We start from the raw sequence: 27,514 nt of genomic DNA, 5'->3' as shown, positions 1-27,514 counted from the left end.
TTTTCATTAGTTCCGCGCTATTTGATTATTTAACCAAGTATTAACAAAGTATTATACTTTGATTTTAAAAACATAAGACAATTTCAAAGAGAAGTACCAAAAAATACAGTTCCAATACCTTCTCACCATGATTACAAGGAAAAAGAAATCTGTGCTTGGGTAAGGAGCACCTAGTAATCTTGCTTTCACATGACCATCAGTTACATCTCCCATCAGCTTCCCTTTCCTTTACCATCAACCTTTTCCTTTTCAAAGACACACACAATGGATCTTGACACTGACCATGGTAAGGAAAAGTGGGAAACGGTTACTGTCCAGCAACCTGGGGCTACTTAAACAAATAAACAAACAAACAAACAAAAAAAAACAAGACAAAAAAACCCCATGACATATTCACAAGATGGAAGGCTGGGCAGTGTCCCCACACTACATAAAATGCCTGGTGTTTCTCCTACTCCAGTAGGAGCGGGCATGTATTTTTATTTCCATTTGTATTTCTTCCTTCAGTAACAGGGGCACGTTTCAGGAGAAACACTCAGCTGGGACCCCTACAGGAGGCACATCAGAATAATGGGGGGGGGCAATGTGCCACGTGGGTCACAGGCCAGGTGGGGGGCCATGTCAGCTGGGTTTGTGGATCCCCCGTTTAATCAAGTCACTGTGATGGGAACAGCATCTCCCCCCCAATCACCCAGCAGGAGGGACACCAACATCCCATCCGTCTCACAGCAGAGCTCATGTCCTTAAACTCACGTGATCCTGGATACGTGTGACCTAGAAGTTCATCCATGTGTTAAATGAAAAACACTCCACAGAGGTATGTATGAAATCCAATTTCTGTGAGGTAAAAGTGTCACCCACAACCCTCAGGAGTGGAGAACTCTGGAAAGCAAGACCCTAACATTTCAGTAAGTAGCTATTAAAAAGGACAGGTTTTTAAACCTTTGATTATCTGTATTTTTCTACAATAAACAACATTACCAAAGTAATTAAACACAACACTAACTGTAGGGAGAAATTTTGAAGGCAAAAGCTTTAACTTAGTTGAGGTTTACAATGCTCCGTGTGTGAAACACTCGGTGTACCCATGCCCAGCGGAAGAGGCGAGTGGTGCAGGAACTACCAGAGGGCGCCCGAGAATCAAAGGGGCTGGCAGAGCCCACTCTGGTCCAATAATTGCAATCCGTTACGTATCCTGGAGATATGGAGTTAAAGACTAGGTCTTCCTACCCTCCTAAATGCCTCTTGCTTTTTTATGTGCCCTACTGCTTAAAATAAAAATCACTCACAAATCCATACATACACTCTGAGAACACGTAATCATCACTTGCGTATGGCTTGGCTGGAATAAATCAGCTCTGCACATAAACATAGACCTGTTATGTGTGTTCTTTACAGTAAAATCCTCTAAGTAAGGGGCCGCCAGGGTGGCTTAAGTCGAGTAAGTGTGCAACTCATTTCAGCTCAGGTCATGATTTCATGGGTCTGTGGGGAGTCTGCTTAGGATTCTCTCCCTCTGTCCCCCACCCTGGCCGGCTCTGCTCACACATGCACACACTCTAATACATAAATAAATCCTTTTAAAAAATCCTCTAAGTAAGGACCACAAGGCCAGTTTATTTCTGTCAGCATCTGCATCATCAATTGGTTCCATGAGATAGAGAGAGAGAGAATCAGCACAGCCCTTCTACACAGCCCTTCTAATCTTTACAGAGTTGAGAGTGTTCTTTTATGCCAGCTATATATAAGTAAGGCAAGTAAGGCAAGCAAGTAAACTTACCCAGGACCAGAGCAGTCGGCCCAAGGTCACCAACAACACCCTTGGGCCACGGATGCTGGAGGGACTGAGCCAGAAAAGTTAAACCATGCGCATCTGACAGAAAGAACACAATTCAGGATTAAAGCATGAAATAAAACCCAAATGACAAATGCAAAACTCAGTGGCATACTCTTTCAGCTCCTGCTTTTGCTGGACGGTCATGAGAGACCTAACTTGGGGCAGGAAAGCAACGTGAACGAGTGAAGGACAACGGAACTCAGAAAGAAACACCTCTGATTGTTTCCACCGTCCATGGCGGTCTCTTCCCGCATTTCCCTCCTAAATAACAGATTTTCTGAAAAGGGTCTAAAATAGTAAACATTTGACTTTGTTTGGGTAACACCTTTCAATTACAAACTTCTGGACTTCTGAAAATTTAACTCCACGTTAAGAAGAAATTGAGGACAGTTTTTCCCCGTTCTCGTAAAAGCAAACGAACAGGTCAGGACTTCAAAGCCTGTCACACACCCACCAGGGTTAAATCGATAGCCCAAGTCCCTGCCTGCATGTGGGGAAAGGTTTGTATGACTCACATCAGTATGACAAGAGTCATATAAATAAGACAGTTTAAAAGAAACACGTATTGGTGAGAATCCACTCACTTTCCATTCCTTCATGATATTTTCCTTGTAAGAGCATTGGCCAGAGAGTGAGTGCTGGATTGAGTCTCCTGGAGAAGGATGCTGACTTCATACTCAATCTTGATTTCTCTACAGAATCAATGTTTTTATTCTCCTTGGGTGATATGTAACGAGCAAAGTTCTTCGCAACCAGATCGTCATTAACACAGACCTGCACAATTTGCAACATTTCGTGAACAAGACAAATAGTCAACTGACTATTCAGAAAATATCCCAAACTTAACCCCCAATTTCAATCTTCAGAAAAAATTATTTTATAGAACATAATCTGATAGAAACTGATCTCTTGACTCCTGCTCTGGTAATGGTGGACTAGATACTTCTGGCTAACGCTCCTGGTAAGAAAAACAGTAGAATCTGTATAAAATGTAAGAAATATATTCTTGAACAAAGCATCAGGGAGCTAACATGACTTTGCCAGGCAAAGATCTAGGGGGATGACAAAGACAAAGCACCAATCATAAAAGGAAACCTGATAAAAATTCAAAATTTAAATTTTAGACTATATCAAAATTTAAAAATTTCTACTCTTCAGAAGACACTATTAAGAGATGAAGGGCAATCCACAGACAGGGAGAAATATTTTTTAAATCTGGATGGAAATGTATCCAGAATATATAAAGAGCTCTCGAAATGCAATAAAAAGATGACAAACAAACCAACTAAAAAATGCGTAAAATACAATGGAATATTATTCAGTCCTAAAAAGATGAGATTCTTTATTTGCAACATGAATGGACCTAGACGACAGTATGCTAAGTGAAATAAGACAGAGACAAATGCCGTATGATTTTACTTATATGTGGAATGTAAAAAAACAAACGAATAACAAGCAAATAGCACCAACAGACCCATAAATACAAAGTACTGATGGAGGCCAGAGGGGCGGAGGGGGTGTGCAAAAGGGTGAAGGGGAGAGGGAGATAAGGTCTCCGAAGTGGAAGGGGTAAGTCAGGGGGAATAAAAGGTTCAGTGGGAAAAGAGTCAATGGTATTGTAATGGTGTGTGGTGAGCATAGCATAAGGCACAAACTCATCCAACCACTCTGTTGTACACCCGAAACATCCTGTATCAACTTTACTTCCATTTAAAAAGTTATCCGGGGGCGCCTGGGTGGATCAGTGGGTTAAGCCTCTGCCTTTGGCTCAGGTCATGATCCCGGGGTCCTGATCAAGTCACATCGGGCTCTCTGCTCTCTCTCTGCCTACTTGTGATCTCAGTCAAATAAATAAATAAAATCTTTTTTAAAAATAAAATAAATGAAAAGTTATCGGGAGCACCTGGGTGGCTCAGTGGGTTAAGCCTCTGCCAGTCCCTGGTTCATAAAAGAGAAGTCTTCTTCAAGGCAACTGGGTGGCTCAGTCAGTTAAGCATCTACCTTCGGCTCACGTCATAATCCCAGGGTCCTGGGATCGAGCCCCACATCAGGCTCCCTGCTCAGAGGGGAGCCTGCTTCTCTCTCCCTCTCTGCCTTCTTGTGATCTGTGTCAAATAAATAAATAAAATTTCAAAAAAAAAAGTTATCCAAAAAATGGGGTAAAGATCTGAATGCATACTTCATCAAAGAAGATACACGGATTGCAAATAGTATGAATAGTACAAAATAGTATCATTGTCGTAAGTCATTAGGGAAATGCAAAGTTAAGCCACAATGATACCCCAGTACAGGCCCATCAAAGTAGCCATCCAAGCCCTGAAGAGGACGTGAAGGAACCGGGGCTCTCATCCACTGCTGACCGGACTGTCCAACAGTTCACCGCTTTGGAAAACCCATCTGGCAGCCTCTTACTACCTACAATTCCATCCAGAAATTTGACTTCTAGGCACTCGCCCAAGAAAAACGAATGCAAGGGTTCACAGGAAGAACTGTACATGAATATTCATACCAACTTCATTTATAACAGCCCCAAACTGACCACAACTCAAATGTCCAAAAGACATGAACAGGTAAATCCACTGTAATACATCCAGACAAGAGAAGAGTATTCGACAATACAAGGGACAATGTGGATATATGCGAAAAATAACTTCCCTGCATGAAAGAAGCAGGCCAAGAGGAGAAAAACCCTGGGAAATCCTTGTGCTTCCTTGGGGAGCTGGAAAAGGATGCCAGGCACCGTTTTTCTGGCAGTGATGACCTCACACATCTGCCGTATGTTTGCTCTGCTAACAAGCCTACCCTCTGCACCCCCCCCCACCCCGAAGTACAGCAACAGAGGGAAAGGGACCTACTCGAAAAGCAAGAAGAGAGAATGAGGTCAACCGAGAAGTTTAAAGATGTTTCACCAGATTGGCCCAATTGCCAGCATTTTGTTATTTTTACCAAACTGCAAAATAAGCAAGGAAAAGCCACAGGTGAAACAGACAAGGCCGTGGGGGATCCCAAAATGCCCCACAAAGAATAACAAACGACCCTTGCTGCAAATGAGTAACATCGTCACAGTGAAGGAGGGAGGGGAAGCAAAGAACTAACCGAAGTAACTTCAGGATACTGTTTTGGCTGCATGCTTTTGCCTTTAGACAAACTTCTTTTTCACAGGAACTGTGAGTTAGCAATTCTGGAATTATTTTATGTGAATATCAGGATTAATCAAATTAAGCATTAAATTAAGCATCTCTAACAGGAGCAGGTTTCTCACTGCTAGAAACATGTGTCGAGATAAGTAATGGGGAATGAGAGGTACAAGAGGTCCTTTTTTTTGAGAGAGAGAACGAGTGCACACATGCATGAGCCGGGGAGGAGAGAATCTTAGGCAGGCTACTCGCCCAATATGCAGCCCGACAAGGGGCCTGGTCTCACAACCTTGAGCCAAAATCAAGAGTCAGACGCTGAGCCACCCAGACGCCCTGATACCAGAACTCTTAATACATGTACAGACAGATACATGTACAGACAGACAGATCCAGGCATCAATCTGTGTGGCCACGGGCGAGTCCACATACATGGACTTCCCATCTGCAGAGAGGGCCTACAACCGCTGACACCCCACAGCAGGAAGCACATGTCATGCCCCAGTTTTGCTATCTGGACGCCACTCTTCTCGGAGAAGTGGTTGATTCTAGGGCTGGGCTGGAGAACAACAAAATTAGCCTACAGCATCTGTGGCACCAAAAACAGCAAGTTCCCAGCGATGATGGGGCACAGTGAAAGGACATGCAAGCCACTTTGAAGAAGCTGCTAATGGCCAAATCTGGGACAATCTGAACAAGAAAATAATGGCAGTGATGGAGTCTATTCCCTAAAGTAAAACCAACAGCCAAGAGTCCGCACTAAGGTATATTACTGAACCAATTAGTAAACGGGGGCGACGGGCCAGTTCTTCTTTACAGAGTTCCAACTGAAAATGGAGAAGGCCTGGGGTGCGCCTGGGTGGTGTGCGCCTGGGTGGCACAGTCCATTAAGCGTCTGACTCTTGGTTTCATGTCACGATCCCGGGGTCGTGAGATCAGCCCTGCGCTGCTCTCTGCACTCAACATGGAGCCTGCCCAGATTCTCTCCCCCGCCCTCCCCTTGTTCCAAAAGAAAACAAAAAACAAAAACCTTCCACGCTGTGTGAACGGCATTCTTTTCCTTGGTGTTTACTTTGTTTTGTTAAAATAAAAAAATTAAATAAGGATAAAACATTTATGAAATACAATTCTTTCACTCACTTTTTCATTTTTTATAGTTGCATAAAGGTAGACCTCAAAAGCATCTTCTTCCACGGCACATAATTTGGCTTCCACCTGGGTGGTTGCTAAATAACATAAGTGGAAAAAAATAAATCAGCTGATACTGAAACAATTATAGTCCACCTAATCACCTGTGCTGACCACTGGGGTCACGCAGGGTCACCAGAGCTAACGGCTGGAGCAGCAGCTGTCTGCAGGTGGGTGAGCAGAGGCAAAGGCTCTCCCGCATGAAGTCAGCACTGAAGTCAGCACGTACCCTCCACCCCCACTCCACAGCTGCTGCCTCCCCCCCCCCCCACACCTCCGACAGCTGTTCTTGGCCCTCTTCCCTTCCAGCAACTCCCAAATCCACTTCCCGCTTAGTCTTTCACCAGAGTCCGTGGCTCCCTGCAAACACACCATCAGAGTGCTCAGCGACTTGGAACCCAGCACCCACACAGCAGCTCTGGGCACGGGGACCCTGCAGGCCCTGGGCTCAGTCCTTCACTTCACAGCTGTCCCTCTCCCGTCTCAGCCAGGAGGCTGGACTCAGAGAAGGCTGCAGGGAAGGCGCAGGGCAGGATGCTGTCCCAGGCGCTCTGCTCCCTCCAGCACACCCCGCCCCTCCAGGGCTCACAAGGTCGGGAGACTCCAAAGCCAGAGGCCCTCCCAACATTTGGCAGGGCAGGGCTCCCATGCAAACGAAGGGCCCCTCAGGCAAACAGCCCATTTTTCCTTTCAACTCTCAATACTGACGTCCACATCCACCCCCAAACTTTCACGGGTGCAGAGTCGCCGTGACACAGGGCGGGAGGAGTTCCAGGTAACAGATGAACCCCCACGAGGAGGGGCCAGCAGCTGAACGCACCCATCTCAGACCCCCTCGCCGACGGAAAGACCCATCTCAGACCCCCCTCGCTGACGGAAAGACAAATCGGCTTGGGCATCAGTTCAAAGCAGGCTGCCACGACAATGCACCTGCCTCACCTTTTAGGATGTTCTGGAAGTACTGAGTAGCTGCGCTGTCCCACTTCTTGGTAGGTCTGGAACAGTAAACAGATGCAACCTTACCAAATAAAAATCAGAGGCTAGGACACCAACACCACCTTGTAAGCCATGCACTGGACGTTCCTGCCATTACATGCTGAACATATGATGCCTGGCTCTGCTTTGAGGGTGACAATCCCACCCGCACCCCACAACGGGCTCCCCTCACCACTGCCGCCTGCACCCAGTGCAGAGACTAAGAACAGGTCCATCCTAGGGCTTCCTGAGCAGCCTGTGTCTGTCACCAGGGCATCACCTGTCCCAGCACCGGTGTCCCCAGTGACCCGGGACCTGTCTCTCTCCCCAGCCAAACACAAGCCCCCAGGGGCAGGGACGCTGTGCACACAGGCTGGCACAGAGCAAGGGCTCCGTCTGTGCTAGGGAGACCAACAGGGAAAGAGAGGCTGTGGGAGAGCCACCAGCCAGTGTCTAACGGTATGCCTGCCGACACCTGTCCTCTGTCTCCCACATTCTATCATCTTGCCCTTCCCTGTGCTCTGGGAAGGAAATCGTAAGAAGAGCTGTAGGCAGTGGAAGACGAAGAGAAACCAGTATTCTGAAGCAAGGAGCAATAATAACATAATAAATGGAAGAGTGCTAGGTTTTTACATTTCTCTGCTGGTTTGATTTCCCAAATCAATGATGGTTTGATGCCACCATCATCCTCTAAGGGCTCCTTTAAGGATTAAATGAGGTAATACATAAAGCCCCTAGCCCCACCCCTAGGCGAAGGTATTTTATTAAAAAAAGATATTAAGCACATTACTTCAAGAAAATCACAAAGGATTCCTAAAAGTTAAAAAAATTATGTCAGCAGTTCTAAACCCTCGGAACACACAAAGAAATTACCTAGTTTAAAAAAAAAAAAAAGAAAAGAAAGAAATGAAGTAAATTTTTTTTTAATACGAGTTGTTGTTTTTGTTTGTTTTTTTAAGATTTTATTTATTTATTTGACGGACAGAGATCACAAGTAGGCAGAGAGGCAGGCAGAGAGGAGGAAGCAGGCTCCCTGCCGAGCAGAGAACCCAATGTAGGGCTCGATCCCAGGACCCTGGGATCATGACCTGAACTGAAGGCAGAGGCTTTAACCCACTGAGCCACCCAGGTGCCCCATGAAGTAAATTTCTAATAAGAAAATGGACCAAGAGAAAAATCAATCTAGGCATCCACAGGTAAATCATTCATTCAGTCAAGGTGTCTGTCTGTCTCTGTGTCTGTCTCTCTCCCTCTCTAACACACACACGCGCGCGCGCGCACACACACATTCATAACCCCATGAAGAGATACCTAACTTTACAAGTTGGAAAAATACAAATTAAAACAAAATACCATTTCATACAGCAAAAAAGCCAAAGTGGAAAAGCTCGATGACAGGCAATGCTGTGTGGAAAAGCAGCGCTCTCTGTACCCCAGTGATGGGAACATACACCGCTAGTCCTTCGGGAGGGCCGCTGGACAGAATCTATGACCCCCAGGGCACCTGGGTGGCTCAGTGGGTTAAAGCCTCTGCCTTCTGCTCAGGTCATGATCCCAAGGTTCTGGGATTGAGCCCCACATCGGGCTCTCTGCTCCACAGGGAGCCTGCTTCCCCCTCTCTCTCTGCCTGCTTCTCTGCCTACTCGTGATCTCTGTCTCTCTGCCAAGTAAATGAATAAAATCCGTAATACACATATTGAGACAGATATTCTAGATCAACTGCCCACACGAAGGGACATGTGTCTGCACGGAGGGTGTGTCCATGGCTGGAGAATGTGGTCACGCACGCAGATGGAACGAGAACAAGGGGGGCCGCTGAGGGAGAGCTGGGCGTGGACAGACTGGCAGCAGAGCCAGCCCTGGGCGGTGAGCAGCTGGCTGTTCTGGAAGAGGGACAGGTGGGAGGCAGGGGTTGCTGCTGTGTGGGGGACCCACTTTCCTGGAGTCTCTGAGGGCGGAGAGGGTGTGGGGGTGGCCGCAGGGAGCCTGGCGGGGCACGCTGGCATCAGCCAGAACAAGCAGGCTCAGCATCTATTACTGCAGCTTCTGAGGCCCGCCACAGGGCCATGTGCTTACCATCTCAAGGGAACGACAGGAGCTGGGGGGTGCAGGGAGGGGGAATGGAGGGTCTCCGTAGATCCCGCAAAAGCATGCATAAGAGGGCTGCCTTCCAAGTTCAGAGAACAAAATGCAACACCACCAGGACATGCAAGTTAAGGTGGAACTGTGCTGTGCCCAGTGTTTCTTCCCTTAACACCAGAGTCCCGGGGGAGAGGAGGGCTCCCCAGGACCTCAGGTAGCAGTGAGTCCAGACAGCCATACCCCTGACACAGCAGTGCCCAGTGCGGGGACCCTGGTGAGTCCTGTACAAACACTGGCAAAGTGGCCCAAGACTAGGAAAACGGGGCAAAGACGGGGGCTGGTTGGATATGTGCATTCGGGCACGCATGTCCACATCTCCACACCATGTTTCATTTGGACTGATGCATCTTCTTAGAGGAATGTGCAGCGCACAGTGGTCTGCAAACACTGCAGCTGGCTCTCAAGAGAGGAACAGCTGCATACAGCAATAGCTAGTTATGTTCACCCCCAAAGCATGACAGTAGAAGGCAGTAAGTACGTGTACTACCGAAGAGCTTCAGCACTCTCTTGGGTTAAATCTGCAAATGACGCTGTAGGTTCTAATTTTCATGAAGGCGCCACACAAATGAATCCATATAAAGCACCGAATGAGGTCTGCAAGTTCTGAGCTGAACGGGTCTCAGAGGCGGGGGGAGGGGCTGGAGAAAAATGCAATGGACTTTTTTTTTTTTAATGCTCCATGATCCTGTGTTCCAGCCTTTCTCTTTACAGTTAATTACTTTTTGCAAACTAAAAGTGGCAGAGCACAGCCCTCAGCCCCCCTCTAAGACCCCTCGCCTACAATCTGGAAGGGGAGGTGCCCTGGGAGCTCCGCTCAGAGCCAGGGGCGACACACCAACTCCGAGGTCTCCTGAAGAACAAAGACGCCTGTAATCACTTAGTGCTTCTCAAGGGGAACGGATTCCACATAAACCTTGACACTCAATTTCAGACTTTGACTCCTGCTTCAGCATCCCCAACCAGTGGGACTTACACGATCTCAGCGCTGTCTTCACAGAAGTCAATGTGCAACGTGACAGGCTTCGTGCAGTACAGCCTGAATTTCTTGGCTCGGTAGGGAAGCTGCATAAAGGTTTCGACTGCGACTCTGATGCTTCGAAATGAGACAGAAACATTTCCATTACAAAGCGGACTTCTATGGGGCAGATTTCTTTAAACGACACTCCCCTGGTAACTGACATACCTAAAACACACCCAAACCAGTTCTTTCTGTTTCTAATACAGCCACGAGCAGCAGGGAGAGTGGGCAGACCTGTGCCCCAGTCTTACTCTTCTCATGTATAAAAGTGTAAGATGGGGGCACCTGGGTGGCTCAGTGGGTTAAAGCCTCTGCCTTCAGCTCAGATCATGATCCCAGGGTCCTGGGATGGAGCCCCACATCGGGCTCTCTGCTCTGCTGGAAGCGTGCTTCCTCCTCTCTCTCTCTCTGCCTGCCTCTCTGCCTGCTTGTGATCTTGTCAAATAAATAAATAAAATCTTTTATAAAAAAATAAAAATAAAACCTTAAAGAAAAGAGTACATGCATGGATATTCAGAGTATCTTTGGCGTTAAAACTCCATGGTATGGGGGCTGAAGTATTAGAAAAATCATGTCTAACAAGGCTCCTCAGACTAAGAAACACTAGGAAATAATGAACAAAGCCTGTGAAGCCAATTCTACTTAAGATTTTAAAATTACAAATGTTAATACACAACACCAATGAGTTTCTATAAATGAGCAGATATGTGTTGTGTTTTTTGAGATGTTTTTATAGTTAGTATTTATCAATTCTGCACCAAAAGAGGGGCTGAGATTTGGTAAGGCTGTTGCTCAGCACTTTTATTTCCATTCTTCAGGCCAATGACAGCCTGCCTGTGCGTACCATTTCGACAGAAGCAGATCTGGAAGCCCTGAATGGGCAGCCTCGCCTCCTTGTCTCCACAGTTCAGAAAAAGGTGCCGGTCCTGACTGCCCCTCAAGCCTCCCTGCACACTACCTAATCACGGGCTTCTCTTGCCCAAAACTCCGAATACTAAAAATCTTCCCAAACAATTAAACACAACATTTACTTTGACAACAAGGCCGGTTATAAAGGTGCAGAATCACAAGCTAGAAAGGCATCTACTTTTTTTCTTAAGTATCTGCGAATTCCCAATGTTTGAGAAGTCTTTCTGCCACGAAATGCTTTACTCTTACTACAAAAATACTCTTTTGGAAGAAAGGTCCTCATGTTAATTATTAAACGGATATCCTGGGGCACCTGGGTGGCTCAGTTGTTAAGCATCTGCCTTTGTCTCAGGTCATGATCCCAGGGTCCTGGGATTGAGCCCTACATTGGGCTCTCTGCTCAGCGGGGAGCCTGCTTCTCCCTCTCCCACTCCCCCTGCTGTGTTCCCTCTCACACTGTGTCTCTCTCTGTCAAATAAATAAATAAAGTCTTTTAAAAAAATAAAAATAAAAAAAATAAACTGATATCCTCTTACTCCGAAAAAGGAAACTATGGAAAATTATCACGAACACAAAGGCTGGCATGCTGCTGGTGTTTTCTAATCAACTGTTAATGGGTGGTCCTGAAGCCAACGAAGGCCGCTTCGGAACCATTTCCCCACCTTTTGTGGCTGTGGGTCATGCCCTCACTCTGCTAAGAAAGAAGACTAGGACTATTTGCACAGGCGCTCTGCTCCCCCTACTTGAGGCTGCACCAGTACCCACCTGTCTGTGGGGACCAGATGACCTTCTGCCTCTAGGTAGGGTGTTTCCTGCAGCACAGCCACCAGGAGGACACACTCCATCACAGGACACGCTGGGAGGGGAGGCCGGGTGAGTACCTGCTCTGCCCAGGAAGGACAGTGGAAGGAGAGCCCAGCTGCCTGGGACCTCACTGCGACCGCCAGCCCCTACACTGAGTGTGTATAAAACTAGAAATGTGCAACTGTCCCCGTGGGAAGCTAAGAACATTCTAGATCTCTGACCTCTAGCCTCTCACTGTGAAAACGGACCTTCTCCTTCAAAACGGATATTCATTTCCCTAAAAAGCGTAAGGAGAAATAAATACGTACGTACTTTTTAGATTTCACAGGGATATACTTGGCAAAATCCACAAGGAAACATTCTGCCAGGTAATGGTCGGCCGAAGAAATGATGGACTTAATAACAGCCCTGCACCAACACCTCAGTTCCTGACAATACACCACACAGATCTACAGAACAGAAACCTTGGCGTTAAAACCCCCCGTCGAGGGAGAGAACAAAAAGACACCCCCAAACCATCTCTGCCCACATTCTACCTTCCAGAAGAGGAAAGACGGGGGAGGCGGCTGGCGCTGCAGGCGCTGACCCATGCCGGGCAGTAACCAGAGCACAGGGCAGCCAGGTCCTGTTTCAGGCCTTCCTCCCCCAGTCATGCTGACTCCTTAAATAAGGACAGGCTTTTGAACGTAAAATAAGGAAAATTGTGGGAGGCCGTGATAAGGCTTGAGACGAGGACCAAACCAGGCCCTGACTTGTGTCTCCTTTAAAGTCTGAATAGCCTAACAAAAGGCTGAGGACGGAAAAGTTGAGTTGCACTGAGAAAGGGTCTGTGCTCTGTGTTGTGCGCTCGCCAACGTGACTTCCCACACGTTTACTAGTTAGATGAGAGCAATTTGGGTGGGGTCATAAATTCTTAACTGGTCCTTGCTGTTCCAGTACAGCTCAAAAAACACTCTCAGGTTTGTTGTTACTTCTTTGTAATTATTATCTGAAGACAAAGACCACTGGCCTTGGAAGATCTGCATTTAGACCTTGAGACATAGTTAATGGGGAAGCCTTGAGGATTTTATGCATATGTAACAAATTCTTTCGTAATTAGCTAATGATGGATACTTCTTTGTAATTACTTCTGTTAGCTATATAACGCCTCACTGCCCTGAATAAACTCAGCACTGTTGGACATCCTCCTCAGTGCTCCTCCTGCCCCCATCTCTTTGTCTCTTTAACTTCTTTTCACCATCCTCTTACCCTCACGTCCTGGTCGTGTTGTCACGCCGGTAGCGACAGAAAATGCATTGCTTTGCCTTCTTAAGTCAGAAAACAAAGCTTACGAATGGGTGTCGAGCACGTTGCCAGACCCCTGTGAAATCCCCACCCAGGCTCACTTTGGCTCCAGGACAGGCTGTCTTTTGCACCGGCATGTGCCCAGCATCTACAACTGCATTTGCTGTGCACGGAGCCTCCGACAACTACTTGCTGAATGACTCCAGAAATCAGTGCATGCCTGCAGCCCCATTCTAGGGAAACTGCCCTGCAGCAGTGACAGCCACCTGACCAACCCACCATCCCACGAGGCTGCTAGGCCAGGGCAGACTTGACCGTGACCCAGACCGGCAAACCAGACACCGACCACAGGCTCAGAAAGGGCCCCGTGGGAAGAAAGCTGTGTCCGACCGGGAAGAAGCCAGCAGAGAGGAGACTGCCATGCTCGGGAACTGAACCTGGATGCCACGGAGCAGCCACTTTGCAAGGGGTGGACTCTTGCGAGCCTCCCATAATTCCAAAGTCAAATAACCACAGAGAAATCTTGCCAAAGGGTGGAGGGTATTTCTGTTTAAACAGATAACAGTTCAGCTGGCTTTGAACTGGTGGCGTATAGGGCTTCCACCAACCCAAGGGGGGGGCAATTAAAGCATCAAGAACAATGAGGACAGCTGATAGAATATATTAAAAGCCGTGAGTTCAATAGAGTATTTCAAAAAATGAAAAGGAGATAAAAACCACACAGACCTCTGGACGCAGAAGGCATGTGAAAGTGACCGTTTGGGAAGGTTAAACAGAAGGGCTGTTCAGGCGGTGCTGGTCACGGGATGGTGCCTCATCTGCAGGAAAAGCAGACGGGCACCCCCTGGAGGCAGGACTCCGACATCGCCCTCCGAATCTGCTGGGCTGTGCCAACAGTGGAATCACCTCCCAGTGCCACGCAAGGTGAAGCTCAACAGCCAGTCACTAGGAGGGGTAGAAACCTGACCTTAACACTATCCAAAGCTTTATCCACAAAAAAATAGAGGAGGTGGAAAGTTCAGCACCATCACAGGGGGGTACTCAGGCTCTCCAAAATGTGGAGTTTTTTTTGTTTTAATAAACATATAACGTATTTTTATCCCCAGGGGCACATGTCTGTGAATCGCCAGGTTTACACACTTCACAGCACTCACCATAGCACAGACCCTCCCCAATGTCCATAACCCCACCCCCCTCTCCCAAACCCCCTCCCCCCTCAACAACCCTCAGTTTGTTTTGTGAGATTAAGAGTCACTTATGGTTTGTCTCCCTCCCAATCCTATCTTGTTTCATTTATTCTTCTCCTACCCCCCTAACCCCCCATGTTGCATCTCCACGTCCTCATATCAGGGAGATCTTATGATAGTTGTCTTTCTCTGATTGGCTTATTTCACTAAGCATGATACCCTCTAGTTCCATCCACGAAGTCACAAATGGCAAGATTTCATTTCTTTTGATGGCTACATAGTATTCTATTGTGTATATATACCACATCTTCTTTATCCATTCATCTGTTGATGGACATCTAGGTTCTTTCCATAGTTGGGCTATTGTAGACATTGCTGCTATAAACATTCGGGTGCATGTGCCCCTTCGGATCACTACATTTGTATCTTTAGGGTAAATACCCAGTAGTGCAATTGCTGGGTCATAGGGTAGTTCTATTTTCAACATTTTGAGGAATCTCCATTTGCATCCAGAGTGGTTGCACCAGCTTGCATTCCCACCAATAGTGGAGGAGGGTTCCCCTTTCTCCGCATCCTCGCCAGCATCTGTCATTTCCTGACTTGTTAATTTTAGCCATTCTGACTGGTGTGAGGTGATATCTCATTGTGGTTTTGATTTGTATTTCCCTGATGCCGAGTGACGTGGAGCACTTTTTCATGTGTCTGTTGGCCATCTGGATGTCTTCTTTGCAGAAATGTCTGTTCATGTCCTCTGCCCATTTCTTGATTGGATTGTTTGTTCTTTGGGTGTTGAGTTTGCTAAGTTCCTTATAGATTTTGGACACTAGCCCTTTATCTGATATATCGTTTGCAAATATCTTCTCCCATTCTATCAGTTGTCTTTTGGTTTTGTTAACTGTTTCCTTTGCTGTGCAAAAGCTTTTGATCTTGATGAAATCCCAATAGTTCATTTTTGCCCTTGCTTCCCTTGCCTTTGCCGATGTTCCTAGGAAGATGTTGCTGCGGCTGAGGTCGAAGAGGTTGCTGCCTGCGTTCTCCTCAAGGATTTTGATGGATTCCTTTCTCACATTGAGGTCCTTCATCCATTTTGAGTCTATTTTCGTGTGTGGTGTAAGGAAAATGTGGAGTATTTTAAAAGGACAACTGACTGGACTTCCTCACTTCAACAAGTCAATGGTATGGAAAAAATAATGTTATTAATGAAGATTTTGTTTGAAAGGGGAGGGGTGTTCCAATATTTCTAATGTTTTTCATAGTTTATAAAACCTTTCCTGGTAGAAAAATTCAAACTCTTCTGAAAAGTGACTGACTTGCAGAGAGAATCAGACAACAGGCCCAGGAGCCAAGGCGGCAAGGAAGGAAGAAGGGGCCGTAACGTGAGGCAAGGAAAATGAACAAGCGTGACTTGGCCATCGTCACGAGCCGCAAAAGGGAGGCATGGGCCCTGGACTGAAAACCTCCACGCCCCCTCAGCTGAGGCCACCATACCCGTGGCAGATCTAGACTAGATCTAGAAGAGCCTCTGGTTCCCAGCCCTGGGAGGATGGCCCGATGCCTGAATTTGGATGACATTCCATCTCCCGTTGCCCCACTAGAATCTTCTACAACCTCTGCTTTCCAAAACCAGCCCAAATCTCGTGCAGCCAAAAGAACCTAACACAAGACAGTGATTATGAGCAATTAAAACACCCTAAAAGCTTTTGTCATCAAAATGTGTAAATTCTAAGTAGCATTTCAAGACACAGTGCTTAAAACACATGTAGATACATACCTGCCCTTCTTCCAACATTAACGGTTTTATTTCTATATCTTGACACATGTTATTATAGAAGTCATTCATGGCACTATTTAGTTTTTGATAATCAACTTCATGATCTAAAAAGGGACTACATCCTTTTATAATAACCCAGAAGCATCCTGGATCTTCAATCTGTAAAAATTTTAAAAGACAAACAAAACAATGCCTGGTTTAAAAAACAGACCCATAAAATAATAAACCTCAGAGGCATGATAACTGTTATTAATTTAAGTGGTCTAACAAATTCTAGATGAGAACCTGTCTTTTATAGTCAGACCAAAGGTAAAAGATAAAAAAAAAAATGTCAATATAGGTCAAATCATCACACTGTATACCTTAAACTCATACAATTTTATTTATTATATTTATGTTGTTATATATTATATTTTAACTCAGCTGGATAACAGGTAAAAGATACAAAGATAAAATTCGAAAACATGTAAAAAGTTAAAAAAACACATAACCAATTACCATCAGTAATTTTTTAAACTATGTGCTGTGTCTCAATAAAGCAGAGATCGGGGCGCCTGGGTGGCTCAGTGGGTTAAGCCTCTGCCTTCGGCTCAGGTCATGATCTCAAGGTCCTGGGATCAAGCCCCGCATCGGGCTCTCTGCTCAGCAGGGAGCCTGCTTCCCCCTCTCTCTCTGTACCTGCCTCTCTGCCTACTTGTGATCTCTGTCTGTCAAATCAATAAATAAAATCTTTAAAAAAAAAAAATAAAAAAAAATAAAGCAGAGATCAATGTCCTGCATCTCCTGTGGTTTATTTTATTTTATTTTTATTTATTTATTTATTTATTTTTTTCCTCGGGGCTCGATCCCAGGACCCTGAGATCATGACCTGAGCCGAAGGCAGCGGCCTAATCCACTGAGCCACCCAGGCGCCCCTTATTTTATTTTTTTAAAGACTTTATTTGAGAGGGAGAGCTCACAAGGGCAGAAGGAGAGGGAGAAGCAGACTCCCTGCTGAGCAGGGAGCCTGGTAGGGGACTTGATCCCAGGACCCTGAGATCATGACACGAGCCAAAGGCAGATGCTTAACCAACTCTACCCCTAGGCGCCCCATCTCCTATATTTTTTAAAATATTCATGATAAAATACAAAAGCAAGGTTTCATGTTTGCAATATGCTGTGTCTTTGGAGAAGGAAATATGAATACATGCATATTCTATTCATAAAATGAAAAAAGAAATGACGGCAGAAAAACCAAAACAAATACAAGTTATGACCTACAGGAAGCCAAGAATAGAAGAGATGGGGATGAAAGTCAGACTTCTCTGAATGTATCTCGATATAGATCAATGTCACTAGAAACCAAGATTTTCATCGTTAGAAGATATAGATATAAAATAAAAAGTTAAATTTGACTTGAAGATATCAATAAGAACTCATGACTTTCCAAGGGTATTTATTTCCTAACTCTGCTTACTGAAAGGGCCTAAAAGCCATGACATCTTAACATTTCCGGTTCTGGGCATCTGGGTGGCTCAGTGGGTTAAAGCCTCTGCCTTCTGCTCGGGTCATGATCTCAGGATCCTGGGATCGAGTTCCGCACCGGGCTCTCTGTTCAGTGGGGAGCCTGCTTCCCCCTCTCTCTGCCTGCTTCTCTCTCTCTGTCAAATAAATAAATAAAATCTTTAAAAAAAAAAAAGAACAAAACAATTCAAGAAAACTTGTCTTTAAAAAAAAAAAAAAAAAAAAAAGACTTCCAGTCCTAGGTACCAAGTGGCAGGGGAACAGATGTTCACGTTAATATTCTATTTTTCTAAATATCTGAATATTTTTATAATAAAGAGTTGGGGGAAAAAAGAACAGTGAGCCACTCTCACTCCAGGTCATAGCAGAGTAGTTTACATGAACTAACCCATTTGCAAGTAACAATGATCAGCCCAGGAAAAATACAGAACAAACACAAAGGCACTGAAGAGAACAGAAACCACAGGGACTGGATGCTTTGCCAAGAGGATCGGCCTTGGGTGAGACCCACATTTCCTTACAGCTTTTCCAGTCCAGGAGGAAGGGCTGCAACTCAGGCAGAAAGCCACCGTGTATGCGGCTTGAGGAACCAGAGAAGGGGGTTTGGGGGCTACAAGAGCAGCTGCAGGTTGAGGGGAGAAATTCTGAAAGAGTCCCAATGGGGAGAGCCAAGTCCTCGGCGAGCCTGCATGGCACAGTGAGCCCCGCAGTCCAGGGGAAAGCGACCCTGACAAGGTGGACAGAAACACCACACAGTTTTGGCTGCTGCCCCTGAGAATGGCAAACTCGTAGCATGTCACCTCCCCAAACCTCTGCACACAGAGGCCCTTCCCGGGGATGACACTCACCCCCCCCTAAAATGCCTGCATGGGGAAGCTCAAGGTCACCAGGAGAAGCCACCATCTGTTCTAGGCGGCTTCGGACAGAGACCCTTGACCTTCCTGTGAGCATTTCCTCAGAAGGGCTGACAGGTGCCAGCCCTCCCCATCCCTTTGAGATGTGTCTGTATCTCCTGCTACTCAGGAGAACCTGTGGAGGGCCGGAAGGCTGTGGCGGCCACCTGGGACCTCCTTCCTTGGAGGGCAAGCACTGACCGGCCCTTGATCCCAAGTATCCCTGGAGCCCCTCCCCTCAAAATGCTCGGCCCCCTCTCGCCTTCCCCAGCTCCTGCCAACACTGCCGGCAGCTAATGCTCTGACCAATGTCTGCCTTTGTCTGTCTTTGGCAGCCATCACTGGGAAACCGCCTGCAGCGGGAGTCTGGCCAGATTCAAGAGGCTCAGTAGGCACCGCAGCCTCTCCCAGGAAACCGTGGACGGCCATGCCTGTGAACTCCAGACCGCACTCCTGGACAAACACAGTGTGCTCCGACAAAAGCAGACAGGGCCTGAGGAGTATAACCCAAGCCTCCCGGACGGTACTGCGAGCGACCGAAGTGCAGGTCAGCCGGCACTCTTCACCGTAACTGCAGTACCCCACGTGCAGATACTGGCCACGTAAGGAGATGGAAACGTGACGCGTGGCCAAGGACAAAGGCAGTCTGCAGACGTGGACCCGAGACTGCCCAGAAGTTGACATGAACAGGCAAGGCCGTCAAAGCAGCTGCTAGAAATAGGCTGAATAACTTAAGGACAAGATGGTTGTAGTAAGTTTCTGTGTTTCCTAAAGAGGAGAATCTCTCTTGTGCTCGCTTCGGCAGCACATATACTAAAGAGGAGAATCTCATGGAAAAAAATGGAAATTATATTAAAAAAAAACAAAAAGGGGCACCTGGGTGGCTCAGTGGGTTAAGCCGCTGCCTTCGGCTCAGGTCATGACCTCAGGGTCCTGGGATGGAGTCCCGCATCGGGCTCTCTGCTCAGCGGGGAGCCTGCTTCCCTCTCTCTCTCTCTGCCTGCCTCTCTGCCTACTTGTGATCTCTCTCTGTCAAATAAATAAATAAAATCTTTAAAAAAAAACAAAAAACAAAAAACCTAGGGAAAAGGTAATTCTAAAAAAGTAAAACATACAAAAAAAAAAGTTAGTAGTGGTGTGCTCACTACTCCTATTTGACATCACAGTGGAGGCCCTACTTGGTATAATGAAGGAAGAAAAAGGTTGTCAGCAAGCCTGGAAACGAAGAAAGAAAATGGTCTCTATTCGCAAACAACACAGAAAATCCTAAGGAATCTACACAAAAGGGTAGAAGGTCATATAATACATTCAACTGTACATCTATAGTCCAACAATGAAAACTGGAAATTTAAATTAAAAAACAGCACCATTTTCAACAGCACCAAAAAACAGGATTACTCAGGAATGAGCCCAACAAAATATGTGTGTTGAAAGGTACACAAACTAATCAAACATACCAAGGAAGGCCTCTTTAATGCCAGTATACTGTGTTCATGGACTAATGTTGATTTTTCCTACAAGGATCCATAAATACAACTCAGTTCCAACAGGAATTGAGAAATCAACAAACTCACTAGGAAATTCTTACTGGAAAGACAAAGTAACTAGAATGGCCCAAATACTTCTGAAAAAGAACCAACACACACCACCTGATTTCAAGATTTATTAAAAAGTTGCGGTAATCATGGGGCACCTGGGTGGCTCAGTGGGTTAAAGCCTCTGCCTTCAGCTCAGGTCATGGTCTCAGGGTCCTGGGATCGAGTCCCACGTCAGACTCTCTGCTTGGCCGGGAGCCTGCTTCCTCCTCTCTCTCTCTGCCTGCCTCTCTGCCTACTTGTGATCGCTGTCAAATAAATAAATAAAATCTTTTTAAAAAATAAAAAATAGTTTATGGGTTTAAAAAAAGAGGCATGCCTGGGTGGCTTAGTCAGTTAAGCGTCTGACTCCTGGTTTTGGCTCAGGTCATGATCTCAAACTGAGATGGAACCCCACCTCCAAGGGCTCTGAGCTCAGCAGGGAGCCTGATGGAGCTTCTCAACCTCTGCCCCTTTCCCCACTTGCATTCATACACACACTCCCTCAAGTAAGTAAAATCTTTAAAAAAAAAAAAAATACATGCAGCAAACACGGCAAAATGTTAAAATATTTGACAAAGCTACTTACCGTGGTGGATTTCCAGGTGCTTATATTTTTTATACTTTTTTGTATGTCCAGCATATTTTCTAACAGAAAGTTAGACTTTTAACTATGTTTAATCACAGGAATGATTTTAAAAGCTTCTTGTCCTCTGATGTGATATTGCCCATGCAGTATTTTTACTAAAAATGCCTAACCTAAACATAATTATGAAGAAACAAACAAATCTGAACCGAGTGATATTTTGCAAAGCAACTGCCCTTGTTCTTCATAAATTTCAATGACACCAAAGACACAAAAAAGCCAGGGAACTGACCTAAATTAAAGGAGACTAAGAGGCCATGACAACTAAATGCAATGTACAATTTTTGATTGGATCCTGGGGCACAGAAAACAAGTTTGAGAAGACATTATTGAGACAAATGGAGAAATCTGAACACAGACTATGTATTATGGTACTGGATCAATGTTAAATTTCTCAAGTGGGATAATTACATTATGATGATGTAAGAGAAAGTCTTGGTTCTTAGGAAATACATGTGTAAGGATTTAGAGTTCTCAACTCCTTCTCAAATGGGTCAGCAAAAAAGCAAGTAATTTCCTATACACCTATTTATAAAGAAATAGGCAAATCAACAAAATGTTAATAATTAGGGTATAGAGCATATGGTTATTCTCAATATGGTTTTTGTGACTTGTTTTTATATCTGAAAATCTTCAAAATATAAAGTTGGAAAGATACTTAAAAAAATTTTTAAGGCAGCATAGATCCTTTGAAGTTACCAGAATATATACATATTTTAAAAATTTGCCTCTAAAACCTCAAAACTGTAGGCCAGGTTCGGTTTTACCAGCTAGGAGAATACGAGCTTTACTGGGAGGGGATGGATGACCTAGGATGGGGAGCCCCCGACCTCTGACACTGGCTGCTTCCAGCCAAGCCTATAAACCAATACCGGCCACAATGTAATCACCCTTACACATTTTCCCCCCTGCATGTCTGTTGTATTTCCATTAGAAAAATATCATCTCTATAAAATTTTGGTCCACTTTCTTCTCCTTTACCCCTACCATTCAAACTTGAATACTTAAATTTTATTCAAATAAATGCAGAATCATTTATCTGGCAAGAGAACTAAATATTTCATGTCATTACTAGGATTTAATCGAATTAGGTGTACTCTTTATTATTTCTCAGGCATGATTAACCCATCTTTTGTTATTTTGTTGTTTGTTATTTCCCTTTATGTCTTTACTTCCGTGAGTAATAAGGTCATGAGTGTCATGTCCCACATTCGGTAGTATGTATGTGTCCAAGGGTAATTTATAACATCATCTAATCTTTAATTTCTGTTCAAGTTCCCTTAGTGTGTGGTATTTCCGTAATAACTCCAGATATCTTAGTCAAACTTAACCTCTTCAACATCGATTGTAAAAATGAAGATGTTAATTATAAAACGCTGTGACAGGGGCACTTGGGTGGCTCAGTCACTTAAGTGTCTGCATTCGGCTCAGGTCATGATCCAGGGGTCCCAGGGTGGAGCCCCGCATCAGCTCCCTGCTCAGTGGGGAGCCTGCTTCTCCCTCTCTTTGTGCCTGCCACTCCCCCTGCTTGTGTGCTCTCTGTCAAATAAAATCTTAAAATAAATAGCTGTGACAATTCCAAACGAAACAGGAAGACCTGACCCATTGACAGTCATGCTGATGGGAGAGGTCCTTGGACTCTTCATCTCAACACGGCCTCCTCTGGGCAGGAAAACCACTCTTGAAATACTGTTTGTGGATCCCATGGACAGCACTGAAATCGTTCATGTGAACCAGCAAACAGCTGCTTTACTCCATGAGGGACGTCACAGACTGCAGCTTTCAGAATATCATCCGTGTCACCCATTGTCTGCTTAGCCCCTACCACTCCTCCCTGGCACAGGCTGTCCATTTGAAGGGTCCATGCCCCACTGCCCAGAAATGTCAACAGTCCTTCTGGAACACAGCTTGACTCTATGACCAATGGCCCTGGGGCTTTTCTGGTGCCAGTCACCTCAACAAAGATGCCATGGCTAATCCTTCTCTCCTGTAGCCCTTTTGCGGGAACAAGCCCATCTACGCGACTCCCACTAGGTCTCACCATACTCCGCCTGACTCATTCCGACATAATGGCATGTTGCCTGGGCTGCTTTCTTAAGACATTATTTTCAATCAACACCTTTTTCTTCATTAGACTCATCTTAACAGGCTTGTGATGCTACTTCTGTTATTTCTAAAATCTGTTACAAAAAATATTAACTGGACATTTAAACAACAATTTTTAATAATAATTTTGTGGTAAAATACCCATAAAATTTACCATCTTCACCATATTCAGTGGCATTAACCACATCACCACCATCCACTTCCAGAACTTTCAGCTTGCAAAACTGAAACCCTACACCCTTTATGTAATAATCCCCCACCCCTCTCTCCCCTCCAGCCCCTGAGCAACCCCCCTTCTACTTTCTGTCTCTCTGAATCTAAGCACTCCAGGAACCTCACAGAAGTACAATCATACAGTATTTGTCCTTTTGTATCTGGTTTATTTCACTTAACAAGTGGTGGTTCATCCATAATACAACATGTATCAGAATTTTCTTTGTTATTAAGGCTGAGTAGTATTCCATTTTACGTACAGACCACACTTTGCTTCTCCATTCATCTACTGATGGGCACTTGAGGGAAAAATTTTCATCCATTTAAAAGCCAAATTAACCTGGAGAACTACAACTGCACCCTAAGGGAACTACTCCTGTATGTTTAGAAAATTTGCTGAGGGTCAGTAGATTAAGAGCCAGAAGTGTGGACAGAGCAGAGCTGACAGGGTAAAGAAAAGGATCCAAGACAGGGGTTGTTTCCCAAGTTTGAGACAGTGAGAATCCAACAACTCCTGCCCAAAATTCTGCCCCGGTGCAACCCTAGTAGAGCCCTGTCTTCCTGCAGGCAAAATGGGAGATGCCTGTTTAGAACTGGTGATGGAGAGGGGCTTGCCAGTTGGATATGAAAAGTCTAAAAGTCTTGGAGCAAATCCTCTGTAACAATCAGATGCTTCAAACGTCGGTGAATTCTCTGCTCATATAAAATTATCTAAGACTTAAAAAAGGAGCGGGAAAATTGATGGTTTTTAAAAATCCATCATATGCTATGTTCCCCTCCTACGCCCACAGAAGCAAGATTAAAAAAAAAAAGGGGGGGGGAGGGCACCTGGGTGGCTCAGTGAGTTAAAGCCTCTGCTTTCGGCTCAGGTCATGATCCCAGTCCTGGGATCTAGCCCCACATCGGGCTCTCTGCTCAGCAGGGAGCCTGCTTCCCTCTCTCTCTGCCTGCCTCTCTGCCTACTTGTGATCTCTCTCTGTCAAATAAATAAAATCTTTAAAAAAATTTTTTTCTTTTGTATTTCCTTTTCCCAGAGACCAAAACCTACCCGTTTGCTCTGGTTTGTAAACTCCTCCACACAACTAACCTTGAGAACACGCCCTGCCTTCGGCCTCGTGACTCTACCCGCGACTCGGAGCTGCAGCTGCCGGCACGCCCCGCCTCCTTCACGCCGCTCGGAGGACTGCGGATCAGAGCCCCAGGGTGCACGCGTGGGGAGGGGCCGCCAGAGTCCCGGGGCGCGAGCGAGCAGTTTCCCGCGTGAACCTGCGACGGGCGTGTGTGGAGGGGTGGTTGCCACAAGGGGCCCTGAAATGGGGACACCCCCCCCAGAGGGGACCCCTGTCGGGCGAGGGGACCCGCTGAGGGTCCCCGTGCCCAAGGGGCTCTCCTCCAGCGCCTCCCCGGACGGGTGAGCGTGGAAGAAGGCGTTACGGTCCGTCCTCCCCCGCTAAGGTTGCAGAGTCAGTAAATCCATGAGTTTCCGACGAACAACGAGTAACTTTTTACTGAGTCCCAAACAACACCTGGGCACACCTGAACTGAAATCTCGTGCTTTGGATCTGCAGTCGGGGGGTCCAGAACCCCATCCGGCAAGCCCACCCGCAGGTCCGAAGCCCGGCGTGACCAGCCGGGGCGGCCCCTGCGCGGGGAGAGGGCGGCCGGCCGGGGTTGGGCGCTCGCTCACCTTCAGCACCAGCACCTCGAGCATCTCCGCGCGTCGCTCGCCGCCGGACGCCCGGCGTGGAGAGACAAGCACTGTCGCGGCCGCGTCCCTTCCCAGGTCTTTCCGTCGTCCCTCACTCGCAAGGCGCTTCGCGGCAAAACCCGCGGCACGGCCGGCCTCCGCCCTCCGTGGGGGCCCCCGGCGCGCCCAGCTCCGGCCTCCGGGCCCCGCAGGCAGCTGCGCACCACCCGCGACGCTCCGCGCCCTCCCAAAAGGACGCCGCCGGGGTCGCGCTCGCGGCTTGGGCACTGCGCCCCCCACGTCCGACCCTGGCCCCGCAAGCCTCGAGGCTTCTAGAAGGCTCGCGAGGCGCAAACGGCCGGGACAACTGCCGGCCGCCCTGCGCACAGCACGGGGTGCGGCGGGGCGGGGCAGGGGCGCGGGGAGGAGACACGCCCCGGGGGGGGGGGCGCGCGGCGGATGGCGCCGGGCGTCACGTGGCTCGCCCCCCACCAGCCAGCGTCTCAAGCGCCAGGAGTCAGCTCGCGGGGCCCGCCTCCACCTGGTGGCCCTAGGGTTGAGGAAGAGGCTCAGCCGGTCACTAACGTGAGGGTGGGGAGTGGGGGTTGGGGGAAGGGGGCTCCTGGCAACATCCCCAACCCCCACCTCCCACCTCAGCCTCCCGCTTTGGGTCCCAGCTTTCCTCCCACCTGACCCTTAGCTGGCAGGGCTCCCCCAGATTCTGTCCCTCACTGGCCATTCTGGTCACCAAAGTGCAGCCTCCAACGCCTGGCTCTTCCCGGCACGTGTATTTGTTGCTGAGGCACCGAAAAATTTTGAACACCTGGACGCCTTGGTTTTTCTCACTTAAAAAAATGAGACTCATGCTGTGAAGTGTGTAGACCTGGTGATTTACAGACCTGTACCCCTGGGGCTAATAATACACTAAATGTTAATAAAAAATGACTTTTTAAAAAAATGAGACTCACAATTAGATGGGGGTCACACCGTTAAATAAAGAGCACCCAAGAAGCACTCAGGGACAGTTAGCTTTTATTAGTATCTCAGGAATCTCCCTCCAGCATTTGAATAAGCCAAAAAACAAGAAAAATGAATATTCCTTAAAAATCAAAGGAACCACAGCACAAATAATATAAAAATTTCGGGCCTATGTGGTTTTACAGGTGAATCAATATCTTGATCGTGAAAAAAAAATTTTTTAAGCCCACATGAAGAGGTATTAACTTTCTAATAAGGGAACCAATAAGATGGCCAAAAAAAAAAAAATTGCACCAATTTCTTGAGCATGGCGGTTGTGGGGTTATGTTTTCAGGAAATAGAATGCTCACAAAAGCATCCAGTTTTAAAAGCCTGTTAGATTTCACAAGGTCAAGCAGCAGAACTGCTTAAAATCTCAGGCAGGAGAGTTGGAGAAGGGAGGTGTGTGGACTTCAGTAAAGAGGAAAACACAGCTGCTGAGTACATGAGGTTCACCTGTTGATGAACTGGACCAACCAGGCTTCACCTCCAGTGGAGGCATCTGGAAGGACCAACAAACCTGAAAGTTCCAGACTTTGTCAGAAAGGTGTGAAAGGACCAGAACTTATTTAAACAGGAGGTTCCAGGAACTGTTCCCAAGCCCCAAAGAAAATGCAGAATACAGTTTTCTCCCAGTTCTTGGTTTGTGGTCAACATTTCTTTTTCTTCTGACTAGAACCCGTGCTACATATGATGTTTCAACACAGCGCACAGAAAATGGAAGTATTTCTCCATCCTGCTTCCTAGTTCCCTTGAGACTGAAGGGGATCAGTTCGGTTCCTGTAACCTGTCACCCGCCTCACACACACACACAGACCACTAGCTAGTGGGAAGCCTTGTTTTAGAGATTACTCCACAATGAGTAATTCATGGGTATGTGATGTACAGCATGGTAATTTTAGTTAATACTGTACTGCATATTTGAAAGTTGATAAGAGGGTAGATCTTAGAAGTTCTTATCACCAGAAACCAATTTTTTTGTAACTATGTTTGGGGACAACTAGACGTATTGGGGTGATCATTTCAAAAGATATATAAATATCAAATCATTGTGTTGTGCACCTGAAAGTAATGTAGTATGTTGATTATACAGGGGTGCCTGGCTGGCTCAGTCAGTGAAGCATGTGCCTCGATCTTGGGGTTGTGTGTTCGAGTCCCACATTGGGTGTACAAATTGCTTAAAAATAAAATCTTTAAAAAAATTACTCCACAACATAATAATATGAAAAGACTTCTAGTGCATTTTCATAAGGCAATTAAGTCCTGATATTAAAACCAGACAAAGACAATACAAAGAACTATAGACTAATAGATTAATTCCATTTATCACCATGGGAGCTGAAATCTCAAATAAAATGCTACCAAGTAAAACCCACAACAACAACAGCAAAAAAATTAAGCCACGGCCAAGTAGTGTGAAAGGCTTATTCCAGTGGTGCAAGAATGTTAAATATTGGTCAGGAACAAATTTGACCAGTTCGTGGTGCAGCAAACAATCAAAAGCTGTCACAAGCAGACTGGCTCTGCGGGCCCCATGAAGTGATGTTAAGTGTTAGAAAATTAAAGTTTTTCCCTTGATGGGAATGATATTCTGGTTCTGCAAATGGCCCAAGTGGAGAGTAATCT

General features: G+C 46.2%; 1 protein-coding gene across 1 annotated transcript in view; it reads right to left on the bottom strand.

Moving 5' to 3' along the window:
- The window catches only part of TDRD12 (tudor domain containing 12), a 66,677-nt gene extending 41,646 nt beyond the window's left edge, over positions 1-25,031 (bottom strand). Inside the window, exons 1-8 of the mRNA XM_045987902.1 lie at positions 24,872-25,031; positions 16,250-16,408; positions 12,320-12,456; positions 10,250-10,369; positions 7,099-7,154; positions 6,112-6,197; positions 2,422-2,611; positions 1,781-1,873 (exon numbers count right to left, since the gene is read on the bottom strand). Of these exons, the coding sequence (XP_045843858.1) occupies positions 1,781-1,873; positions 2,422-2,611; positions 6,112-6,197; positions 7,099-7,154; positions 10,250-10,369; positions 12,320-12,456; positions 16,250-16,408; positions 24,872-24,895 (865 nt within the window). The 5' untranslated portion in view covers positions 24,896-25,031. The remainder of the gene's footprint in view (positions 1-1,780; positions 1,874-2,421; positions 2,612-6,111; positions 6,198-7,098; positions 7,155-10,249; positions 10,370-12,319; positions 12,457-16,249; positions 16,409-24,871) is intronic.
- Positions 25,032-27,514: the final 2,483 nt, after the last annotated feature.

The sequence above is a fragment of the Meles meles genome, chromosome 19 (assembly GCF_922984935.1).
Source record: "Meles meles chromosome 19, mMelMel3.1 paternal haplotype, whole genome shotgun sequence".
Taxonomy (NCBI): domain Eukaryota; kingdom Metazoa; phylum Chordata; class Mammalia; order Carnivora; family Mustelidae; genus Meles; species Meles meles.
Note: the sequence above shows the minus strand (reverse complement) of the source record. Positions and strands in the feature narration are given on the sequence as shown.